The sequence below is a fragment of the Oncorhynchus mykiss genome, chromosome 14 (assembly GCF_057628025.1).
Source record: "Oncorhynchus mykiss isolate SJ-2025 chromosome 14, ASM5762802v1, whole genome shotgun sequence".
Lineage (NCBI taxonomy): Eukaryota > Metazoa > Chordata > Actinopteri > Salmoniformes > Salmonidae > Oncorhynchus > Oncorhynchus mykiss.
This window is the reverse complement of record NC_143035.1, coordinates 26,977,169-27,003,101: the sequence shown is the minus strand read 5'-3', so window position 1 is coordinate 27,003,101 and position 25,933 is coordinate 26,977,169. Positions and strand designations below refer to the sequence as shown.

Genomic DNA, 25,933 nt, shown 5'->3' with positions numbered 1-25,933 from the left:
TCCTGCTAAATTGCGAACTAGCTATGCTAAACATTTTCCACATCGTTATTTTCTCATCTGCGTTACATAAGGCAATATCTCTAGATAAAGAGCTGTATTATTGATAATAAAAACATTGACACCAATTTCTATTGTATATGAAAGGTGACTTTAGGAAGCACTGACTAAAATAACCAGTAAAAACTCCCTCCACTTTACACTGTCAAACAAAATAACAATATACAGTAACATTTCCAGTCTCCAAGCTTCCTTTGTTTAAATAAAAAACAACAAAAAATATTTATTTAAGACAGGACCAGCAAAGTAAAAAACTTCTTCTCACAATTCTATATTACAACAGCACTGCTCTGCCCTAAAACACTGGGGAAACAATGGTTAGTTAGCACAACAGCCAAAGTGACAAGGTCGGTCCTCAGAGTAAGAAAGACATAATGTATAAAATGTCAGTTCTGATTCCAAATTCCACTTCAGTCAACAGAACTAAGGATCTCTGATCCAGTCTCATCAAAAACACAGCATCTATAAAGCCTCTGTGTCTGTTCTGACCGTGCAAAGATTCCGTACCGCTTTAGTGTCGAGAAAGACATATGAATTAGGGACACTATCCCATCCGAAGTCCAGTCAGGAAAGGGGGAAGGAGAAAGAGAGGGGGATGAGTTTCAATGTTCCATTTAGAACAATGTAGTCCAGCAGAACCACAGCCCTCTTTCCTCCCTCCATCTTTCCATGGTTCCTTCCTGGAGAGACAGAGCTGGGTTAGTGTCCTCTCTCTGGTCTCTCTCCCTATGTTCTGCTCAGCCACTTCCTCTACTTCCTGTTCTGCTGCTTTGTCTTTCAGTCTTTGATTGTAGTATCTGCACTCTGCTGATGATATGACAGGAAGATGAGCCCACTTCAACTCAGGGAGACGTCTTCTTCTGCATCAAAGCATTCCAACACAGAACACAGATCCTTTAATGTTAGACGTGCTTCCTTTCAACCTTAACCCAATGTCCACTGACCAACCCTCAACCACATACACACTCATGTATGCAGGCGCTCACACACACACACACACACGCGCGCGCGCGCATACACACACATGCTCAAAGCACTTTATCAAAATCTTCAACAAACCAACATTACTGCTCATACTCTGTCAATGTCCTCCATCTCAGCTTCCACTCAAGAGTAACAGCAGTACAGGTATCCACTCAGAGTAACAGCAGTACAGGTATCCACTCAGAGTAACAGCAGTACAGGTATCCACTCAGTAACAGCAGTACAAGTATCCACTCAGAGTAACAGCAGTACAGGTGTCCAGACAGTAACATAGAACAAGGGTTATAAAACATGCCACAGTGCTTTCATTCAGTCTGATATCATATATGAAGCTCAGGTTCAAGTGGAAGAAGAAATACATACTTATCAATAATAGTCTACACAGCAAGGAGTTGATCATCTTAACAGTTCTGAGAGTCTGGGTAAGTGTTGTTCATCATCATACGGCTTCCATACAGTAGGTGTGTTACTGTTCAGATACACTGAGGAGAGTCTCCATGCTCTATGGTCCATAGTAACCTGTTGAAGGCTCACTATAAGGTGTGAGTTACTTCAAAGGTTTGGGGTCACTTAGAAATGTCATTGTTTTCCGTGAAAACATACATGAAATTAGTTGCAAAATGAATAGGAAATATAGTCAAGACGTTGACAAGGTTATAAAAAATGATTTTTAAATTAAATAATTGTGTCCTTCAAACATTGCTTTCATCAAATAATCCTCTATTGGCAGCAATTACAGCCCTGCAGAGCTTTGGCATTCTAGTTGTCAATTTGTTGAGGTAATCTGAAGAGATTTCACCCCATACTTCCTGAAGCACCTCCCACAAGATGGATTGGCTTGATGGGCACTTCTTACGTACCATACGGTCAAGCTGCTCCTACAACAGTGCAATAGGGTTGAAATCAAATGACTGTGCTGGCTACTCCATTATAGACAGAATACCAGATGACTGCTTCTTCCCTAAATAATTATTGCATAGTTTGGAGCTGTTCTTTGGGTCATTGTCCTGTTGTAGGAGGAAATTGGCTCCAATTAAGCGCCGCCCACAGGGTATGGCATGGCGTTGCAAAATGGAGTGAAAATCTTCCTTCATCAAGATCGCTTTTACCCTGTACAAATCTCCCACTTTACCACCACCAAAGCACCCCCAGACCATCACATTGCCTCCACCATGCTTGACAGATGGCGTCAAGCACTCCTCCAGCATCTTTTCATTTGTTCTGCGTCTCACGGATGTTCTTCTTTGTGATCCGAACACCTCAAACTTAGATTCGTCTGTCCATAACACTTTTTCCCAATCTTCCTCTGTCCAGTGTCTGTGTTCTTTTGCCCATCTTAATCTTTTATTTTTATTGGCCAGGCTGAGATATGTCTTTTTCTTTGCAACTCTTAACTGTTGACGTTGAGAGTTGTGCACCGAGGCCTCCCACTCCTCTTTCTACTGGTTAGGGCCAGTTTGTGCTGTTCTGTGAAGGGAGTAGTACACAGCGTTGTACGAGACCTTCAGTTTCTTGGCAATTTTTTGCATGGAATATCCTTCATTTCTCAGAACAAGAATAGACTGACGAGTTTCCAAAGAAAGGTCTTTGTTTCTGGTCATTTTGAGCCTGTAATTGAACCCACAAATGCTGATGCTCCAGATACTCAACTAGTCTAAAGGCGGCCAGTTTTATTGCTGCTTTAATCAGAACAACAGTTTTCAGCTGTGCTAACATAATTGCAAAAGGGTTTTCTAATGCCTTTTAAAATGTTAAACTGCGATTAGCTAACACAACGTGCCATTGGAATACGCCTATGTAGATATTCCATTAAAAAAAATATGTTTCCAGCTACAATAGTCATTTACAACGTTAAAAATGCCTACACTGTATTTCTGATGAATTTGATGTTATTTTAATGGACAAAAAATTAGCTTCTCTTTCAAAAACAAGGACATTTCTAAGTGACCCCAAACTTTTGAATGGTAGTGTATATTTGACATTTTAGTCATTTAGCAGATGCTCTTATGCAGAGCGACTTACAGGAGCAATTATGGGTTAAGTGCCTTGCTCTAGGGCACATTAACAGATGTTTCACCTAGTCTGCTCGGGATTCTGGCCCAAATCTCTTAACTGCTAGGCTACTTGTCGCCCTACTACTATGCTACTGTACCCCTCCACCCTGAAATCCACCATCCACCTCAAACCAAAAAACTACACTCCGCACTTTATGCCGGTAAGTCCTCTCTCCTCTTTTGTCCTTTTTTCCACATCTTCATGTTCTCCATTATAAGTGTTCTTATAAGCACTGCCAGCGACAATTAGCTGTTGGTTAAATAACACCATTAATACTGTATAGCTGGAACAATTATTACTGCTTTACTGTGCAATGAAATAGGAAGGAGGGAGGATTTGGGGGTCCAGTTCTCAGGCGTTTGGAGGGGAGAGCCCTCTGGCTCAGAGGACAGAGTTACGGGGGGGTGCATTATATTCTTTAGGGGGTTCTCCTCTCAACTCTGCTGGCCCGGGCCAGTGCGTCCAGAGGCCCTGCCATTGACATCGTGCTGGCTGATGGAAGGAGAGGACTGGGTCTTCCGGAGGTATCCCTCGCGCCCCCCTCGGCCCTCCCCAATCCCGCTCATCACGCTAGCCTCTATCTTCTCCAGGTCGTCTGTCTCTGCCCTCATCTTGGCCTGGAGCAGGTTGATATACGTCTCGTACCGACTCTTCTGCAATGGAGAGAGAAGGGGAATGAAGATGATGTGACTAGAAATATGCATATATCACACATGGCTCATTTAACACACAGCTATTACACAATGCTCACTCTACAGAGAGAAAGAGGATTCATGACAAATGATGGGCAAAAACACAGAGAAAGGGGATATAGGACATTGATCTCGTGATTCTGTCACAACTATAACACAACAACAGCCCATCTATTTCAGATATACCAGTACCTATGCACATGTAAACAGTTACACAGAGAGAGAGAAAGAGAGATGCAACCTTTCTCCCTTAAGATAAACTACACATATTATGCAAAGGGATGTAGGCCAAAGACCTGTAGCCTCTCTCCTTCTCACCTCATATATGAGGTAGTGCTCTTTGATTCGATACTCCTCCCACTCTCTGCTCTTGGGAGAAGGCGAGGGAAGGTTCTTCCTGTGCTCCTCCACCTCCACACTCATCTGCTTCAGCTTCCCCTCGTGGGACTGCAGCTGATCCTCCTGCACCAATCACAGCAACCCATCAAACAGCAGGCACCAGTAACAACCAATCACATAACACAATCAATTTAGGTTGCACCATGCTATATATGTGGTTGTGTGTGAGAGAATGTGTGTTTGCGTGCACCTGGTTTAGCCGGGTAGAGGAGGAGGGCAGTAGAGGTCTACAGAACGTCTTCATGGAGCCAATGGCAGCAGGGAAGGCCGGGGCGGAGAACAGAGCTGCTACCAGGTTAATACGGAATATCCACGACATCATCTCCTCTTCACTCCTTCAAAGAAAGAAAGGAGACAGACAGACAGACAGAAAAAAAGAGAGACATTTGTATGTGTCTGTATGTGTTCAGAAGGTAGAGCATGGCGCTTTCAGTGCCAGGATAACGTGTTCGATTCTAGAGACGTAAAATACGTCTAGTACGATTCTAGTACGTAAAATTTATGCATGGACAAAGCGTCTGCTAAATAGCATACATTATTATGAGAGAGAGTATGCCAATAATAACACCACATTTCTGTACATCATGAAAGTCAGTTATCATTGTGTGACAAAATAACCGAATGTGCATTAGAGGACATGTAGCTGGTTCCCATGAACAGGCCTCCCCTACAGGCCAGAGTAGCAGAGGACCTACGGTGCCTGCAGCAGGGACACTCTCCTGTCAGAGAGAGAGAACAGGCCTCCCTACAGGCCAGAGTAGCAGAGGACCTACGGTGCCTGCAGCAGGGACACTCTCCTGTCAGAGAGAGAGAACAGGCCTCCCCTACAGGCCAGAGTAGCAGAGGACCTACGGTGCCTGCAGCAGGAACACTCTCCAGTCAGAGGTCTTTAGTTTGAGGACGTTGGGTCTCTTGCTGTAGTCTGTAGCGCGGGTGGCTAACGCATGGTGGATACGCACAGCGTTCTTCAGGTCCCCCTCACACAGCTCTGCATCAGCCTTATACTCATCCTGTCAACAGGGGGAGACACACACATATAACGTCGTCAGAGAGCTCCTACTACTGTGTTTGTGTGTGTGTGTGGGAGAGAGAGAGTGACACACACGCAGCTGAGCTACCACTGCTGCATTCTACTGCAGTGGTAGAAGTCTGTTTCTATGGTAACGGAGAGGTATCTGGTACCTTCTGTAGATAAAGGATCATCCCCTTTAGAACCGCATAGAACTTCTTCCAGCCTCGTCGTCCTCGTGGGGCTAGAGAGAGGGAGAGGGAGTGAGACAACTGTTATTTCTAAACTTGTTTAAATCCCAATAACTGAAGACTTATGCGTTAAGAAATTCCCTTCCAACCTAGCCTAAGCCCATCTATGTGTGTGTGTGTGTGCGCGCGCAAGTTTATACTCACTGCGTTTGCCGTCCATGTCTGCGTGGCTCTTGCGGGACAGGACACCGTGTTTATAGGTGACAGCGTTGGGTAGGATGGGGATGGCAATGAAAGGGTTATTGCCATCCGTTACCCTGGCAACCCCCCTCTTCCCCCCTCCCTCATACTGCTCCTCCACCAGCTCCGATAGACTCTTCCTGAACTCCTCTTCCTCACTGCAATACATCAGACATCAGAAATAACATAGGACACACACGCACACACCTGAGAAGGGATACTCACATTGCCCATTCAAGTTTCTCGTTCTTTATTGAATTATACAGCACCTAAACAGGAAGTAAAGAAATCAAAATGGTGAGAGAAAAAAAGTCTCATTGAACTGGATCAACTTCTGAGTAATGCCAACATTGGAATCTGATCAAATATTACATTAGTAAGACAAAGCATTAGTAAGGAGCCTAGTTGAAGTGTTGTCATCAATATTGACCTAGCATTGATTACTGTACCTTTAACAGGTCTTTAGGGAAGTCCTTGTCATCGTTTAGGCCATCCAGATTACTGATGAACTGCTGGCAAGACATCTTCTTCCCAATGTTCTGGACAAGAGAGACACATGCAGGCTGTTCTGGACAATGAACCAGAAGGCTGAATCCTAAATCACTCCCTTCCCTTTCCCACAACCCTCAGCCCTCCATTTGTGCATTCTTGCTCACCTCCGCCTTATGCATAAGTATCCCAAAGCTTAGGGAGTGAAAATTATTGAGGGTGTAGGGGCTAATTCCGATAACCACTTCGGCCATGCCAGCAAGGCTGCAGGCTTCAGAGCGAAGTGCTATCCCGACAAGCACCACAATATGTTTGGCGTTCGCACAATTTAATCCAAAAAGAATGATATGATTGGAGTCTGCAGAATTTAATCTAAAATAATGATTTGTTTGGACTAAGCACAATTGAATACAAAATAATGGAGAGGCAGGTCTAATTGTAAACCACATGCATTTGTTTGTCTGATTTCAAGAAATGACACGCGTAACTTATGAAATAGCCTATACCTCAAATTAAATGTTTAACTGTTACTGAGGTTTATAACTTGTAAAACAACAGTTGATGGGTTTATTGATCCCCTCGCCACTCTGGAAGTCACCCTAGGAGTTTTGTCAGCAACATATGACAACCGAGGGCCCTCCAAGTGGGTTGGTAGGGGCGAGGGGGTGATTTGGGATTCACAGTCTTACTACCTACCAGTAAATGTAAATATTGACAAACTTTTCAGACGTTTACTGTATTTTCTATAGTAGGTGGATCTTAACAAGGCTAAACACTACTGTAAATGCAAATCGATGTGAATATGTTATGCAGTACTATGAATAATTCCCCTGAATGACCACTAGGTGTCAGTGGTGTGCAGGTAGAGCATTAGCTATTCTATTCTATGCATTATGCGGTTGATTGGTTACATTATGACCACAGATATACTGTACATGGAGAGACACAGAAGAGGTTAGTGCTAAAAGCCACTTACCACCTACGGAGCAGGACAGCCAGAGGTTACACAGAGGTCAGACAGAACGCAGGAGAATAGAGGGAATGAGAGGAGAGGAGAAGAGAAGAAACGAAGGAGGTTGAGAGAGTATGTTAGAAGCATGAGAGGATCTGTTAGTAGACATATAAGAACAGAGAGTTAAATTGTGAGAGCGTGTGTTAAAGTAACACTGGATAAGAGTTAGTATATAGTGCTGCGGTATTTAGTAGTAGGAGACAGAAAGACGGGACAAAAAGAGGGCAGAAAGTGGGTCAGAGGAGAACAGAGATGGAGATTGAGAGATTGAGCTGGAGGGTAACAGAGAGATAGTGAAATAGAGAGGTCGAAGAGAGACAGATAGAGAGAGAGAGAGTAAGACAGACAGACAGACAGACAGACAGAGAGGGAAGCTATTGTTGCTGTAGCACATCACTTCAAAAACAGGTGTTGCCTGCCTTAAGGGGGGCTTTATTTTTATTCTTAAAGACAGACAAGCAAAATACATAAATACAATGAGCCGACGCGACAGTAGGTTTCTCTACGTCAATTGTGTTGGTGCGTGAGTCATGTTAGACAGGGTTTTGGCTCTACTCCTCAGGGATCTGCTGTATGTCAAATAGGATTGATGAGTATTTCTGGGGGCTCCTGCCTGTACATTGATTTCCATCTATCTTCACAGACTGTAGGTTTGATAACAGAGCTGTACATACGTGTCCATGTAGATCAGTGTTGAGCAGCATTAGGGCGCAGGTTAACGTATGGGCTCCGTCTGTTGGAAGAAGAAGAGAACATTGTTTTTAAATGTTATCTAAATGTCATGGATGACTCAAATGGCATATTTTAAAAGTAGGCTAAAAAATAATCTCAACAATACTTGACAAAGTCTCAACACTACTCGGCAGTCTAAGGCACTGCATCGCAGTGCTAGAGGCATCACTACAGACACGGGTTCGATCCCAGGCTGCGACCGGGAGACCAATGAGGCGGTGCACAATTTGCCCAGCGCTGTCCGGGATAGGGGAGGGTTTGGCATGTCCTTGTCCCATCGCGCTCTAGCGACTCCTTGTGGTTGGCCGGTCGCATGCACGCTCACTTCTTTATCCAGCTGTACGGTGTTTCCTTCGACACATTGGTGCGGCTGGCTTCCGGGTTAAGCGAGCAGTGTGTCAAGAAGCAGTGCTGCTTGGCAGGGTCGTGTTTCGGAGGATACATGTCTCTCAACCTTCGCCTCTCGAGTCCATAAGGGAGTTGCAGCGATGGGACGAGACTGTAACTACCAATTGGATATCAGAAAAAATAGGTACAAAAATGTAAATAATAATAATCCACGTGACCTTTGAGTCAATCTCCTTTTATGCACTCTGGACATGCGTTGGTAGTACTCAACTTGTTAACGACCTTCACATCGCTAATGGCCTGGTACTCAGAGCTCTATTGTCCTTCCAACCACTCTGACATCAATGCAAACGCAAATAAAAATCACATCAAACACTTATCATCATGCTTTTAAAAAACTCACCTCACTGTGATGATCAATTTGAAGAAGGAAGTTCAACAACAGGTTGAAACTGAGTGGAAAACATGGTCGTTGTTTCAAAGCCAAACACAACAAAATGGGCAGCACTTCGTAAGGTGAGGATTAGTTAAAAACCCCCATACACATACCGTGCATTCAGAAAGTATTCAGACCCCTTCCCTTTTTCCACATTTTGTTACGTTACAGCCTTATTCTAAAATGGATGTAAAGAATATAATCTCATCAATCTACATACAATATCCCACAATGACAAAGCAAAAACAGGTTGTTAGAATTTTTTGTAAATGTATAAAAAAACGAAATATCTTATTTACATAAGTATTCAGACCCTTTGATGTGACACTCAAATTTGAGGTCAGCTGCATCCTGTTTCCATTTATCATCCTTGAGATGTATTTACAACTTGATTGGAGTCCACCTGTGATAAATTCAATTGATTGGAGATGATTTGGAAAGGCACAAACTTGTCTACATGAGGTCCTATAGTTGACAGTGTATGTCAGAGCAAAAACCAAGCCATGAGGTCAAAGGAATTGTCCGAGACAGGATTGTGTCAAGGCACAGATCTGGGGAAGGGTGCCAAAAAATGTCTGCAGCATTGAAGGCCCCCAAGAACACAGTGGCCTCCATCATTCTTAAATGGAAGAAGTTTGGACTTGGTGAAGGTTCACAACGACCCTAAGCACACAGCCAAGACAACACAGTAGGGGCTTCGGGACAAGTCTCAGACCTGAAAATAGCTGTGCAGCGATGCTCCCCATCCAACTTGAGAGGATCTGCAGAGAAGAATGGAAGAAACTCCCCAAATACAGATGTGCCAAGCTTGTAGTGTCATTCCCAAGAAGACTCGAGGCTGTAATTGCTGCCAAAGTTGCTTCAACAAAGTACTGAGTAAAGGGTCTGAATACTTATGTAAATGTGATATTTCATGTTTTGTTTTTACATTTGCAAAAATGACTAAAAACCTGTTTTTGCTTCATCATTATGGGGTATTGTGTGTAGATTTATGAGGAAAAAATATAATTGAATCCATTTTAGAATAAGGCTGTAATGTAACAAAATGTGGACAATGTCAAGGGGTCTGAATACTTTCCGAATGCACTGTATTAGAGCTTATGACTACGCATAGACCGATATATGAGCCCAAGACTGGAAAAAACGCTGAATTTAAATAATGATTGTGCAGTTATACAATACATAGCTTTATAGCCTACCTACCACATACTACGCATGATAGAAAAACATTTTTAAAAACACAGATTTAAGATGTCTTTGATACATAATTGGTCTAGCCTATACTCCAAAATGTGGTAGGCTATGTATTGTATAACGTGCACAATCATTATTTTAATTCAGCGTTTTTTCCAGTCTTGGGCTCATATATCGGTCTATGAGCTCTAATACAGTGCATTCGGAAAGTATTCAGACCCCTTGACATTGTCCACATTTTGTTACATTACAGCCATATTCTAAAATGGATTCAATTGCCAAGGGGTCTGAATACTTCCGAATGCCCTGTATACATGTCTATTCCTGACTCTGACATGGCTTGTTCTTATATTTCTTAATTCCTTTCTTTTTATTTTTGGGATTTGCCTGTATTTATTTAAAAAAATGTACGCATAACTGCACTGTTGGAGCTAGAAACACAAGCATTCTGCTTTACCTGGGATAACATCTGCTAAATATATGTATGCAACCAATAACATTTGATTTGATGAGTGAAATATGATCACTTGAAGAGAGAACAGCTGTGCAGCCTGAGGCAAGGAACAGAGCGTAGGCTTTTTATGTGACTTTCTCAAATCCTCAATAGCCTGTAGTCGCATCATGCAGACCATATGTTTGACATTCTAAGGTTTGTGTCATTCACAACTAAAGTTGCCAAATAACTCAATCTAGCGTATAGGACCTGTTTCAAATGATCACTTTTACGCTCCACATAGCCACTTCATATGCACACTTGCTCCGGAATGTGAAAAATATCCTTTCTATTTTGTTCAGTTAAGTTCAATTATATTCTTCTTACTATAAAATAATGGCACCGGACTTATAAGCATATCTAGCCAGCTAAATGAACAAGCCTATAGCCTATAGCATGGAGCACAGCCAGATAACATACAGTATCTAGCCAGCTAAATGAACAAGCCTATAGCCTATAGCATGGAGCACAGCCAGATAACATACAGTATCTAGCCAGCTAAATGAACAAGCCTATAGCATGGAGCATAGCCAGATAACATACAGTATCTAGCCAGCTAAATGAACAAGCCTATAGCATGGAGCATAGCCAGATAACATACAGTATCTAGCCAGCTAAATGAACAAGCCTATAGCATGGAGCATAGCCAGATAACATACAGTATCTAGCCAGCTAAATGAACAAGCCTACAGCATGGAGCATAGCCAGATAACATACAGTATCTAGCCAGCTAAATGAACAAGCCTACAGCATGGAGCATAGCCAGATAACATACAGTATCTAGCCAGCTAAATGAACAAGCCTATAGCCTATAGCATGGAGCATAGCCAGATAACATACAGTATCTAGCCAGCTAAATGAACAAGCCTATAGCATGGAGCATAGCCAGATAACATACAGTATCTAGCCAGCTAAATGAACAAGCCTATAGCCTATAGCATGGAGCATAGCCAGATAACATACAGTATCTAGCCAGCTAAATGAACAAGCCTATAGCCTATAGCATGGAGCATAGCCAGATAACATACAGTATCTAGCCAGCTAAATGAACAAGCCTATAGCATGGAGCATAGCCAGATAACATACAGTATCTAGCCAGCTAAATTAACAAGCCTATAGCATGGAGCACAGCCAGATAACATACAGTATCTAGCCAGCTAAATGAACAAGCCTATAGCCTATAGCATGGAGCATAGCCAGATAACATACAGTATCTAGCCAGCTAAATGAACAAGCCTATAGCCTATAGCATGGAGCACAGCCAGATAACATACAGTATCTAGCCAGCTAAATGAACAAGCCTATAGCCTATAGCATGGAGCACAGCCAGATAACATACAGTATCTAGCCAGCTAAATGAACAAGCCTATAGCATGGAGCACAGCCAGATAACATACAGTATCTAGCCAGCTAAATGAACAAGCCTATAGCCTATAGCATGGAGCATAGCCAGATAACATACAGTATCTAGCCAGCTAAATGAACAAGCCTACAGCATGGAGCATAGCCAGATAACATACAGTATCTAGCCAGCTAAATGAACAAGCCTATAGCCTATAGCATGGAGCATAGCCAGATAACATACAGTATCTAGCCAGCTAAATGAACAAGCCTATAGCCTATAGCATGGAGCATAGCCAGATAACATACAGTATCTAGCCAGCTAAATGAACAAGCCTATAGCATGGAGCATAGCCAGATAACATACAGTATCTAGCCAGCTAAATGAACAAGCCTATAGCCTATAGCATGGAGCACAGCCAGATAACATACAGTAGGCCAACTCATATTCTGTTCTACTGAAACACATCTTCATATCATAATGCTTCTTTCGGCCTGCCTAAAATAAATGATGGATTTATTGTGATGCTGCATCAGCGGCTTGTATGAGTGGAGGCCTGCTGGAGATGCTAAACATGTTTATGTTAATTAACGGTCAATTACCCTGAGATCGGCAGTAATTTGCAAGACAATAACCGTATGACAAAATGTCATGCCCGCCACAGCCCTATCCCCACCCTACCCACCACCCTAATTATAATCATCACCATCATCTTCTTCATCATCATCATCCCGTTTGGATCTGTCTTTGCCATCGGGGGCGAGGGCTGTGGGGTTGCAGACACAGAACCTCTTAGAGAAGTGGACCAGGATTCTCTCCCTCTCCTGGGTCTCACCCATCAGAGGAAAGGCTTTCAGGAAGTTCCTGAGAATTAGGTCAAAGACCAACGAGTGAGCAGGCAGTATTGTTTTCAGGCTAGAATACAAAGTGTATTTGTCCTCACAGTGATATAGGCTACAGGCTACAACCTTTTAAAAGCTTCCTCACTTTGGTTCGGAAATCGTCAATGGAATTTTAAGACTACAGTAGATTAGTACAGTACATTGCACATTCATTCAGTGCAAACTCAGTGTAACTCGCAATACAAACATGTTAATATACTTTAAATATCCGCATGCTGTGTTTAATACATGCATTCAAGACAGTCCCAAATCATGGCATACTGTATACCAGGAGGTGACAGTTGACTGTATTGCAAAATAGAGACACACTACAGCTCTATACTCAGAGAAATCAGTGTTAGGCTAATATGTTGTAAACAGTAATGTGAGAATAGTGCTGACTGGTCTTACCTCAGGGCCTTGTCCAATGACAGGCCAGAGAAGTCAAAGAAGCTGAGGTACTCTGACGCCACCAGCTGGCTGAAGTCGTTACTGCAGGATGGACAGAGGGAAATGAAATGGGGGAGGGGAGATAGAGGGGGAAAGAGAAGGGGGGATTGGGAGAGAGAGAGAGAGAGAGAGAGAGAGAGAAAGAGATGTGACATTTAAGATGATACAAAATACATATTAATACAATATAAACACTGTGAGACATATGCATGTGTATCAATGTGGAACTGAATGACAGTGTGTGTGTGTGTGTGTGTGTGTGTTTGGTCTTGTGTGTGTGGTTGGTCTTGTGTGTGTGTGTGTGTGTGTGTGTGTGGTTGGTTGGTCTTGTGTTTGTGCCTGAAACCCACTTCTTGCCCAGGTGGCGTGCCACGTCGCAGCGTCTGAAGCCCTCCAGGTAGAACAGACGCTTGGCCAGGCGTTTGGCGGCGTCGCAGTCGGCACGGCAACCGTTGGCCAGGGTTTCCGTGCTGCTTCTTTCTAGCTGCTCCAGGCCGCCCAGCTCCGACTCTGAGTCCGACAGCACGTCCGTGAGGAGGTTGGCATCACTGAAGAGGACACACACGACAGCCTTATTGAGCGTATAGTAGAGCACCTACCTGCCCCACAGAACAGTGCCCTAGTGTGAGCAACCTTCATATGAGTCTTTTACATAACCCTAGCATGATCACTGACAGTCAGGATGATGAAAACATAGAATGTGAGGATATTTGGGAGCTATAAACTCCAATTTCAAGAACCTTTTCACTAGACAAGCATAAACAGATACAGTGCCTTGCGAAAGTATTTGGCCCCCTTGAACTTTGCGACCTTTTGCCACATTTCAGGCTTCAAACATAAAGATATAAAACTGTATTTTTTTGTGAAGAATCAACAACAAGTGGGACACAATCATGAAGTGGAACGACATTTATTGGATATTTCAAACTTTTTTAACAAATCAAAAACTGAAAAATTGGGCGTGCAAAATTATTCAGCCCCCTTAAGTTAATACTTTGTAGCGCCACCTTTTGCTGCGATTACAGTTGTAAGTCGCTTGGGGTATGTCTCTATCAGTTTTGCACATCGAGAGACTGAATTGTTTTCCCATTCCTCCTTGCAAAACAGCTCGAGCTCAGTGAGGTTGGATGGAGAGCATTTGTGAACAGCAGTTTTCAGTTCTTTCCACAGATTCTCGATTGGATTCAGGTCTGGACTTTGACTTGGCCATTCTAACACCTGGATATGTTTATTTTTTAACCATTCCATTGTAGATTTTGCTTTATGTTTTGGATCATTGTCTTGTTGGAAGACAAATCTCCGTCCCAGTCTCAGGTCTTTTGCAGACTCCATCAGGTTTTCTTCCAGAATGGTCCTGTATTTGGCTCCATCCATCTTCCCATCAATTTTAACCATCTTCCCTGTCCCTGCTGAAGAAAAGCAGGCCCAAACCATGATGCTGCCACCACCATGTTTGACAGTGGGGATGGTGTGTTCAGCTGTGTGGCTTTTACGCCAAACATAACGTTTTGCATTGTTGCCAAAAAGTTCCATTTTGGTTTCATCTGACCAGAGCACCTTCTTCCACATGTTTGGTGTGTCTCCCAGGTGGCTTGTGGCAAACTTTAAACAACACTTTTTATGGATTTAAGAAATGGCTTTCTTCTTGCCTCTCTTCCATAAAGGCCAGATTTGTGCAATATACGACTGATTGTTGTCCTATGGACAGAGTCTCCCACCTCAGCTGTAGATCTCTGCAGTTCATCCAGAGTGATCATGGGCCTCTTGGCTGCATCTCTGATCAGTCTTCTCCTTGTATGAGCTGAAAGTTTAGAGGGACGGCCAGGTCTTGGTAGATTTGCAGTGGTCTGATACTCCTTCCATTTCAATATTATCGCTTGCACAGTGCTCCTTGGGATGTTTAAAGCTTGGGAAATATTTTTGTATCCAAATCCGGCTTTAAACTTCTTCACAACAGTATCTCGGACCTGCCTGGTGTGTTCCTTGTTCTTCATGATGCTCTCTGCGCTTTTAACGGACCTCTGAGACTATCACAGTGCAGGTGCATTTATACGGAGACTGGATTACACACAGGTGGATTGTATTTATCATCATTAGTCATTTAGGTCAACATTGGATCATTCAGAGATCCTCACTGAACTTCTGGAGAGAGTTTGCTGCACTGAAAGTAAAGGGGCTGAATAATTTTGGACGCCCAATTTTTCAGTTTTTGATTTGTTAAAAAAGTTTGAAATATCCAATAAATGTCGTTCCACTTCATGATTGTGTCCCACTTGTTATTGATTCTTCACAAAAAAATACAGTTTTATATCTTTATGTTTGAAGCCTGAAATGTGGCAAAAGGTCGCAAAGTTCAAGGGGGCCGAATACTTTCGCAAGGCACTGTAGATGCGATAATAAATAAGAATGCGTGATATTCTATCAACATAAGATTGCTTTCTCTCATATAACCCTGATTCAATAATAAAACATCCTCTGAAGACACAAAGATAGCTTATCTGAAACATAGCCATTCCTACATAGCTCTATCACTCTAACCAAAACACATAAAACCTCCTAAACAATCACTACTGAAATAGTACTAAATACAAACGTCACAGGCCTCAACCAGACCATGTGTCCCTATCATTTTGTGTGTCTCTTTGATATCGTCAACTTTCTCTCTATAGATGATTAACATTTTTCTGCAGAATCTGATTAGAGCAATTGCGTTACTTCCTAAATTCAATACGCTGCGGCACGGTAATGTGTTGGTTGCCGTGGTCACGACGGGCGGCGGAACCCGGTGTCCTGACAGGAGAGACGACGGGCGCAATTACCACCCCTCTCAAATTGATGTCTCCTCCATCACAATTACCCACAATCCTCACTGCAGCCAACAGCGTGCCGAGAACACAACACAAGCCTCTCACAAGGATAGAACCCCAAACTAGAATAGGTACTCATACCTCCCTCTGTACAAGGAAGATCTACTATTATTTATCTATCCTGAGACAAACAAGGAACTATTAACAAAATAACTGCCCTCCTTACATTCTATTCATCATTATTTTTTAAACATTTTTGTAATTTATCAGACTCTCTTATCAAGAGCGACTTACATTAGCAATTAGGGTGAAGTGCCTTGCTCAAGGGCACATTGACAGATTATTCAACTAGTTGGCTTGGAGATTCGAACCAGCAACCTTTTGGTTACTTGTCCAAAGCCCTTAACCGCGAGGCTACAGTATATGCAGGCACAATTACAGCCCCTCTCAGTTTGATGTCTTTACATCACAATTACCCACAACCCTCACTTCAGACAGCGTGCCGTCAGCAAAAGCCAGAGTACCACAAGGATAGAATTATGCCCAAACCTGCCTCTAGTAACACATTGTCTTCCTCTATATCTAACAGATGCAGTCCCTATCCTTCTCCCTACATTACACCATGCCTAAGTCTTACCACGTGTTTTCACAAAAAACATGGTACGTCCTGAATAATGAACAACATGACAGGCCGTGGGTCACAGCAATCCAGGGATCCCCCGTTTGCAAAGCACCCCCCCCCCCCAACACACACACACACACACACACACACACACACACACACACACAGAGTCCCAAATGGCACCCTATTCCCTATATAATGCACTACTTTTGAACAGGGCCAGAAACTAGTGCTCTATGTAGGGAATAGGGTGCCATTTGGGATGCAGCCCTGACTCACAGCCACTCAATGTGGATTCTGCTACGTTATCTTGAGCAAAGTGAAATGCACATGGACCTTCCATTGTGACTCTGCAAATGCATTTGAGTAGATTTTCCCTTAAGTCCTGAATAGTCAGCCAATGTTTAATAGTGAAACTGTATGTGCCTGTGTGTGTGTTCCCAAGCCCTGGCGCTGGGTATAGTTAGAGCATGAGGCTGCATGCCTGTGACTCACATGGTAATCTCTCTCTCCCAGTTGTGTTGGGTGCCATCCACCCCTGGGCCAGCAAGGGAGTGTCAGGTAAAGGGCATGAGGGGTGTGTGCGTGTGGATGTGTGTGTGGATAGGTGTGTAAGTGGGGGTCACACTCTATTGCCAAAATATTGCAATTACGCATCCAGTATGAGTTAATGTGACTAAAGTCCAAAACACCTATTATGTGAGTAAATGGGTGTGTGTGTGTTATTTATGAGTATTGTGTGTGCGTGTGTGTGTGTGTGTTTCATAACTGTGACAGATCATCTCCTGAGGCTTCACTGACATCCTCTGTGCAAGGATGTCGTGAGGGATTAACACCAAGGACTCTGGATCATGCATAACCTACTGCCCCCTCGGTCCCATTCTGTTATTCAAAACACAAACACTTCTAAAATAACAACATTCACTGATGCTGCACTACACTATACAGCAGTGACAATAACTGATAAAAGCATAGGAATTATAGTCACTGTAAAAAAATATATTTTTTAAAGTTAACAGAGTAACTTGTTAGTTCCTAGGGGCATGTCGAATAACTTTGTTGCCAGTCTCCAATGAGAGTGAGCAACATGTGGCAAGATCAACAGAGATGGTTCATTGATCAACAGAGATCATTGATCAGCATTACAAAACCGTTTAAACTGGCCAAAGTTCAAACCATACAGAAAAATAAGCTATTGTCAAAATTATCTCAACTATTCTTAAAGTAGCATAATTTTCATACTATTCATACTGAATAGTCGCAAGTCAATGTTAAATTGATTTATAACCGCTGTGTCAAACCGGAACGGCTCAATAAACTCATTAAAAATACAGCACACACTCTCGCACAATCTCATTCTGACTGAAAAAAACGTCAGAATAATTTTACTGTGATGGGAACCAGAGGAAAAGACTCACAGGAGATCGAGAAGAAAGTCGAAATGAACGTCATATTCCTCTTTCCACATTTTCTCTCCCGCATTCGAGGATTGGGATCAGTGTCAAGGAACGCGCGACATCATCCAGCAGTGTTCTGTAAAATCCGGCATTCGATCGATTGCGGTATTTACCCAAAGAGGCTTAAGCAATCCGATTTCGTCAGTCTTTTCCTACACAAACGGTACTCGAAGCCCCGCATGGTTATTACCAGGCTTAAGAGCACAGAATGATCTAACTACAGTGTGTGTAGCCTACTGCCGTTCCCCATAATGTGAATGGATGTGAGATTTTTTTTCAATAAGGTTCTTGGAGGTCTCCCTCAAAAGGATGTGAGGGGCGGAGCGACAGAATCTACTGAATTATGTTCCTAAATCTTGTTAGTATACACTCCCTTTGATGATCATGCAGGTCTGTACATAGCCCATTAGGCTACTCCCTCACTGGTCTTTTCCCATAGGTTATGTTGTGATGCAAAGAAAAGCCTGTTTTCTTTTGACCTAAGGCTACATTTTGTTGTGTCACAGCCTGAATTTAAAATGGATTACATTGAGACTTTGTGTCACTGCCTACACGCAATACCCCATAATGACATCACAATACCCCTTAATGACATCACAATACCCCATAATGTGAATGTGTAGTTATGTTTTTAGAAATGATTACAAATTAATATAAAATGAAAAGCTGAAATGTCTTGAGTCAACCCCTTTGTTATGGTAAGCCTAAATAAGTTCAGGAGTAAAAATGTGCTTAACAAGTCACATAATAAGTCGCATGGACTCACTCTGTGTGCAATAATAGTGTTTAACATGATTTTTGAAGGACTGCCTCATCTCTGTACCCCACACATGCAATTATCTGTAAGGTCTCTTAGTCGAGCAGTTAATTTCAAACACAGATTCAACCACAAAACCAGGGAGGATTTCCAGTGCCTCTCAACGAAGGGTACCTATTGCTAGATGGGTAAAAAAAAGTTATTAATTACACTTTGGATGGTGTATCAATACACCCAGTCACTACAAAGATACAAGGTCCTTCCTAACTCAGTTGTCGGAAAGGAAGGAAACCGCTCAGGGATTTCACCATGAGACAGTTACAGAGTTTAATGGTTGTGATAGAAGAAAACTGAGGATGGGTCAACAACATTGTAGTTACTCCACAATACTAACCTAAATGACAGAGTGAAAATAAAGAGGCCTGTACAGAATAAAAAATATTCCAAAACATGCTTGTTTGCAATAAGGCACTAAAGTAAAACTGCTAAAAATGTGGCAAAGAAATGAACTATGTCCTGAATACAAATCGTTATGTTTGGGGCAAAGAGTACCAATCTTCATATTTTCAGGCATGGTGGTGGTTGCATCATGTTATGGGTACACTTGTCATCGTCAAGGACTCTAGTTTTTTAGAATAAAAATAAACGGAATAGAGCTAAGCACAGGCACAATCCTAGAGGAAACCTGGTTCAGTCTGCTTTCCAATAGACACTGGAAGACGAATTCACCTTTCAGCAGGACAATAACCTAAAACACAAGGCCAAATATAAACTGGAGTTGCTTACCAAGACGGAAGTGAATGTTCCTGAGTGGCCTAGTTACAGCTTTGACTAAATTGGCTTGAAAAACTATGGCAAGACAATGTCCGTCTAGCAATAATCAACAACCAAATTGACAGAGCTTGAAGAATTGTAAAAATAATAATGTGCAAATATTTTACAATCCAGGTGTACAAAGGAACAGGATGTTGTCATTACCATGGTGATGCAATTCACTGACAAGGATTCTAGTGAAGCCCTTGGTGTTACGAATCTCTTTGTCGTCTCAGGAGGAGTAGGAAGGATCGGACCAATACGCAGCGTGGTGTCGATGTTACTTTATTAGCACTGAACACACAAAACAAAATAACAAAGTGAATGGAAGAAACGAAACAGTTCTGTAAGGTGACATACACTAAACAGAAAACAACCACCCACAAATCATAGTGGGAGCACAGGCTACCTAAGTATGGTTCTCAATCAGAGACAACGATTGACAGCTGCCTCTGATTGGGACACATACCAGGCCAAAAGCAGAAATACAAAACATAGAACAAAAACATTGAATGCCCACCCCAACCCACGCCCTGACCAAACTAAAACAGAGACATACAAAAGGAACTAAGGTCAGAACGTGACAGTACACCCCCCCCCCCCCCCCCCCCCCCCAAAGGTGCGGACTCCGGCCGCTAAACCTAACCCCATAGGGGAGGGTCTAGGTGGGCATCTGTCCGTGGTGGCGGCTCTGGCGTGGGACGTGGACCCCACTCCACCATAGTCTTGGCCCACTTAAGTGGCGCCCTTGGAGCGGTGCCCCTCGCCGCCGACCTCGGACTGGGGACCCTTGCAGCGGGCCCCGAATAGATGGGAGATTCTGGCAGCGTCGGACAGGCGGGAGACTCCGGCAGTGCCGGCGTGAAGGGCGACTGGCAGCGCCGGAGTGAAGGGCAATTCTGGCAGCGCCAGAGTGAAGGGCAATTCTGGCAGCGCCGGAGTGAAGGGCAATTCTGGCAGCGCCGGAGTGAAGGGCGACTCTGGCAGCTCCTGACGGACGGGCGGCTTTGGCAGCTCCTGACTGACGGGCGGCTCTGGCAGCTCCTTACTGACGGGTGGCTCTGGCAGCTCCTGACTGACAGGCGGCTCTGGCAGCTCAGGACAGACTTACCCAGAAAGACTCATAGCTGTAATCACTGCCAAAGGTTATTCTAACATGTATTGACTCAGAGGTGTGAATACTTATGTAAATTATATGTTTCTGTATTTCATTTTCAATACATTTGCAAACATTTCTAAAAACAAGTTTTCACCTTGTTATGTGCTGTTGTGTGAGAAAAAAATATATTTAGGAATCAGGCTGTAACACAACAAAATGTGGAATAAGTTAAGGAATATGAATACTTTCTGAAGGCACTGTAACTCTTCAGAATATTAGTCAGATTCAAAGGATGTGTCATATTCAAAGGCAGGTCCAGTTCTATCGTACAGCTATGGTGTTGTCCTTCTATTTGGCCCTATTGTTGTGTTTTGCGATGCCAACCATCTCTGACTCACCCTCCAAAAGCAGAAGAAGACGTGGGTGGCATTGTGATAGGTATAGATAACTGGCCCAGACACACACACATGCACGCACACACACACACACACACACACATGCTCACACACACACACACTCACACACACACACGCTCACACATACACACACACACACTCACACACACGGTCACACACACACACACACGCTCACACACAACACACACACACACACACACACACACACACACACGGTCACACACACACACACACACACACACACGCTCACACACACACACACACACACACGCTCACACACACACACACATACACACACACACACACACACACACAAACAGGCAGATATTAATCACCCAGTCTGACTCATCAATACATGGTCCCTCTGTTTTTAAACCCTTCTGATCTTGAGGAATCATGGAGACAAAAAGAAAGGGAGAAGACAAGGAGGGGAGAGGGGGATAGAGGGTAGGAACCTCGGACCATTATCTAGACTAGGCCATAATGACAGCCATTATCTAGACTAGACCATATAGACAGCCATTATCTAGACTAGACCATATAGACAGCCATTATCTAGACTAGACAATATAGACAGCCTTTATCTAGACTAGACCATATAGATAGCCATTGAAAGCTCTTAGAACATAGAGTCTCCGACATACATGTTGTGACAGGACCATAATAGGCCCTGATCACTAAGCTAGATGGAAATAGGATGTTGTCATCACCATTGTGATGCAATTCATTGACAAGGATTCTAGTGAAGAAATTGTTTATATAAGGCAAACGGGTCACACAGAGATTCAATCCACCAGCGCCATCTGACCTCTCAAATGGCCACCACATTCTAACATGAACTGACATCAGCATCCCCTTTCTAGCAGGCATCATACACCCGTGAACCCAAACAAGTCTGGGTTGAAAATTTCTGACATATTTATGAGCTCTCACTCCAAATGTAAAATATGCTCCTGCAACGTCTATAGAAGAACACCGTAGGAACAGTAACAATTGGATACAATAATCTTCCATGGGAGCCTACATTGGTTCTCTCCTACTTGAGGACCAATGACGTAGGTCTGGAGAAAGACATACATTCTAAATGTCCTCAGTCAATTACAGTCAAAGTATTTATGATATGTCAAAAAATACAAAGGCAGCTAAAAATGGACGGTGATGGAAATAAATCTTTAAGTCTTTTTTTGTGTGTGTGTGTCTGTGACATATCGCTACTGGAACATGAGTGGATTATCTGCACATTTTACATGGCCAGCACATATTACATGGCCAGCACATATTACATGGCCAGCACATATTACATGGTCAGCACATATTACATGGTCAGCACACATAACATGTCCAGCACATATTACATGGCCAGCACACATAACATGGTCAGCACATATAACATGGTCAGCACATATAACATGGCCAGCACATATAACATGACCAGCACATATTACATGGCCAGCACATATTACATGGTCAGCACATATAACATGTCCAGCACATATAACATGGTCAGCACATATAACATGGCCAGCACACATAACATGGCCAGCACATATAACATGACCAGCACATATTACATGGTCAGCACATATAACATGACCAGCACATATAACATGGCCAGCACATATAACATGGCCAGCACATATAACATGGCCAGCACATATTACATGGTCAGCACATATAACATGTCCAGCACATATAACATGACCAGCACATATAACATGACCAGCACATATAACATGGCCAGCACATATTACATGGTCAGCACATATAACATGTCCAGCACATATAACATGACCAGCACATATTACATGGCCAGCACATATAACATGACCAGCACATATTACATGGCCAGCACATATTACATGGTCAGCACATATAACATGACCAGCACATATTACATGGCCAGCACATATTACATGGTCAGCACATATAACATTGCCAGCACATATAACATGGCCAGCACATATAACATGACCAGCACATATTACATGGTCAGCACATATTACATGGTCAGCACCCATAACATGGTCAGCACATATTACATGGCCAGCACATATAACATGGTCAGCACCCATAACATGGTCAGCACATATAACATGGCCAGCACACATAACATGGCCAGCACATATAACATGGTCAGCACATATAACATGGCCAGCACATATAACATGGCCAGCACATATTACATGGTCAGCACATATAACATGGCCAGCACACATAACATGGTCAGCACACATAACATGGTCAGCACATATAACATGGCCAGCACACATAACATGGCCAGCACATATAACATGGCCAGCACACATAACATGGCCAGCACATATAACATGGTCAGCACATATAACATGGCCAGCACACATAACATGGCCAGCACATATAACATGGCCAGCACACATAACATGGCCAGCACATATAACATGGTCAGCACACATAACATGATCAGCACCCATAACATGGTCAGCACATATAACATGGTCAGCACACATAACATGATCAGCACCCATAACATGGTCAGCACATATAACATGGTCAGCACACATAACATGGCCAGCACATATAACATGGCCAGCACCCATAACATGGTCAGCACATATAACATGGTCAGCACACATAACATGGCCAGCACACATAACATGGTCAGCACATATAACATGGTCAGCACATATAACATGGTCAGCACACATAACATGGTCAGCACACATAACATGGTCAGCACACATAACATGGCAAGCACACATAACATGGTCAGCACACATAACATGGTCAGCACATATAACATGGTCAGCACATATAACATGGTCAGCACATATTACATGGTCAGCACACATAACATGGCCAGCACATATAACATGGTCAGCACACATAACATGGCAAGCACACATAACATGGTCAGCACACATAACATGGTCACCACATATAACATGGTCAGCACATATAACATGACCAGCACATATTACATGGCCAGCACATATTACATGGTCAGCACATATAACATGACCAGCACATATTACATGGCCAGCACATATTACATGGTCAGCACATATAACATGGCCAGCACATATAACATGGCCAGCACATATAACATGACCAGCACATATTACATGGTCAGCACATATTACATGGTCAGCACCCATAACATGGTCAGCACATATAACATGTCCAGCACATATAACATGGTCAGCACCCATAACATGGTCAGCACATATAACATGGCCAGCACACATAACATGGCCAGCACATATAACATGGTCAGCACATATAACATGGCCAGCACATATAACATGGCCAGCACATATTACATGGTCAGCACATATAACATGGCCAGCACACATAACATGGTCAGCACACATAACATGGTCAGCACATATAACATGGCCAGCACACATAACATGGCCAGCACATATAACATGGCCAGCACACATAACATGGTCAGCACCCATAACATGGTCAGCACATATAACATGGTCAGCACACATAACATGGTCAGCACATATAACATGGCCAGCACATATAACATGGCCAGCACCCATAACATGGTCAGCACCCATAACATGGTCAGCACATATAACATGGTCAGCACACATAACATGGCCAGCACATATAACATGGCCAGCACACATAACATGGTCAGCACCCATAACATGGTCAGCACATATAACATGGTCAGCACACATAACATGGTCAGCACATATAACATGGTCAGCACACATAACATGGCCAGCACACATAACATGGTCAGCACCCATAACATGGTCAGCACCCATAACATGGTCAGCACATATAACATGGTCAGCACACATAACATGGTCAGCACATATAACATGGCCAGCACACATAACATGGCCAGCACATATAACATGGCCAGCACACATAACATGGTCAGCACCCATAACATGGTCAGCACATATAACATGGTCAGCACCCATAACATGGTCAGCACATATAACATGGCCAGCACATATAACATGGCCAGCACCCATAACATGGTCAGCACATATAACATGGCCAGCACACATAACATGGTCAGCACATATAACATGGTCAGCACATATAACATGGTCAGCACATATAACATGGTCAGCACATATAACATGGTCAGCACACATAACATGGTCAGCACATATAACATGGTCAGCACATATAACATGGTCAGCACATATAACATGGCCAGCACATATAACATGGCCAGCACATATAACATGAAGCAGAACAATCAGTTCCTCTGATATAGAGATTGATGCTGGTTATTTTATCTTGTCTGGTTACAGCCTCAGATCTATGTATCCTCCTTATCCTGCTCACAGGGGAGAGGGGCCCAGGCTGTCCCAAATGATACCCTATTCCCTTTATAGTGCACTACTTTTGACTAGGGACCATAGGCTCTGGTCAAAAGTAGTGCACTATGAAAGGAATAGGGTACCATTTGGGACGTAACCCAGTCTTGCAGCATGATCACTGGTTACCATACCATCTCCATCACAAGCCTAGCATCTCTGTCTGGCAGAAACGTCATCCGGCCAGCAATGATCTGGATACTTACTGTAAAGCTATTCAGAAACAGATCGATCTACACTGAACAAAAATATAAATGCAACATGCAACAATTTCTAAGATTTTACTGAGTTACAGTTCATATAAGGAAATCAGTCAATTGAAATAAATTAATTAGGCACTAGTCTATGGATTTCACATGACTGGGAATACAGTATATGCATCTGTTGGTCACAGACACCTTAAAAAAAAAGTAGGGGCGTGGATCAGAAAACCAGTCAGTATCTGGGGTGACCACCATTTTCCTAATGCAGCGTTACACATCTCCTTCTCATAGAGTTGATCAGGCTGTTGATTGTGACCTGTGGAATGTTGTCCCTCTCCTCATCAATGGCTGTGCAAAGTTGCTGGATATTGGTGGGACCTGGAACACGCTGTTGAACACATAAATGCAGAGCATCCCAAAC

General features: G+C 43.1%; 1 protein-coding gene across 2 annotated transcripts in view; it reads right to left on the bottom strand.

Annotated features, from left to right (window-relative positions):
- Positions 1 to 250: 250 nt before the first annotated feature.
- LOC110489086 (PH and SEC7 domain-containing protein 2) overlaps positions 251 to 25,933 on the bottom strand; it is a 45,020-nt gene continuing 19,337 nt past the window's right edge. Inside the window, exons 1-13 of one of the 2 annotated variants that reach the window (XM_090198653.1) lie at positions 17,852 to 18,417; positions 13,355 to 13,552; positions 12,966 to 13,046; positions 12,380 to 12,537; positions 7,803 to 7,861; positions 6,077 to 6,166; positions 5,853 to 5,896; positions 5,592 to 5,785; positions 5,370 to 5,440; positions 5,040 to 5,197; positions 4,378 to 4,522; positions 4,107 to 4,250; positions 251 to 3,749 (exon numbers count right to left, since the gene is read on the bottom strand). In XM_090198653.1, coding sequence (XP_090054779.1) covers positions 3,531 to 3,749; positions 4,107 to 4,250; positions 4,378 to 4,522; positions 5,040 to 5,197; positions 5,370 to 5,440; positions 5,592 to 5,785; positions 5,853 to 5,896; positions 6,077 to 6,166; positions 7,803 to 7,861; positions 12,380 to 12,537; positions 12,966 to 13,046; positions 13,355 to 13,552; positions 17,852 to 17,901 — 1,611 coding nt within the window. In that variant the 5' untranslated portion in view covers positions 17,902 to 18,417 and the 3' untranslated portion in view covers positions 251 to 3,530. Of the gene's footprint in view, positions 3,750 to 4,106; positions 4,251 to 4,377; positions 4,523 to 5,039; positions 5,198 to 5,369; positions 5,441 to 5,591; positions 5,786 to 5,852; positions 5,897 to 6,076; positions 6,167 to 7,802; positions 7,862 to 12,379; positions 12,538 to 12,965; positions 13,047 to 13,354; positions 13,553 to 17,851; positions 18,418 to 25,933 lie in introns of those variants that run through there. The other variant, XM_021561653.3, reaches the window with a different exon arrangement.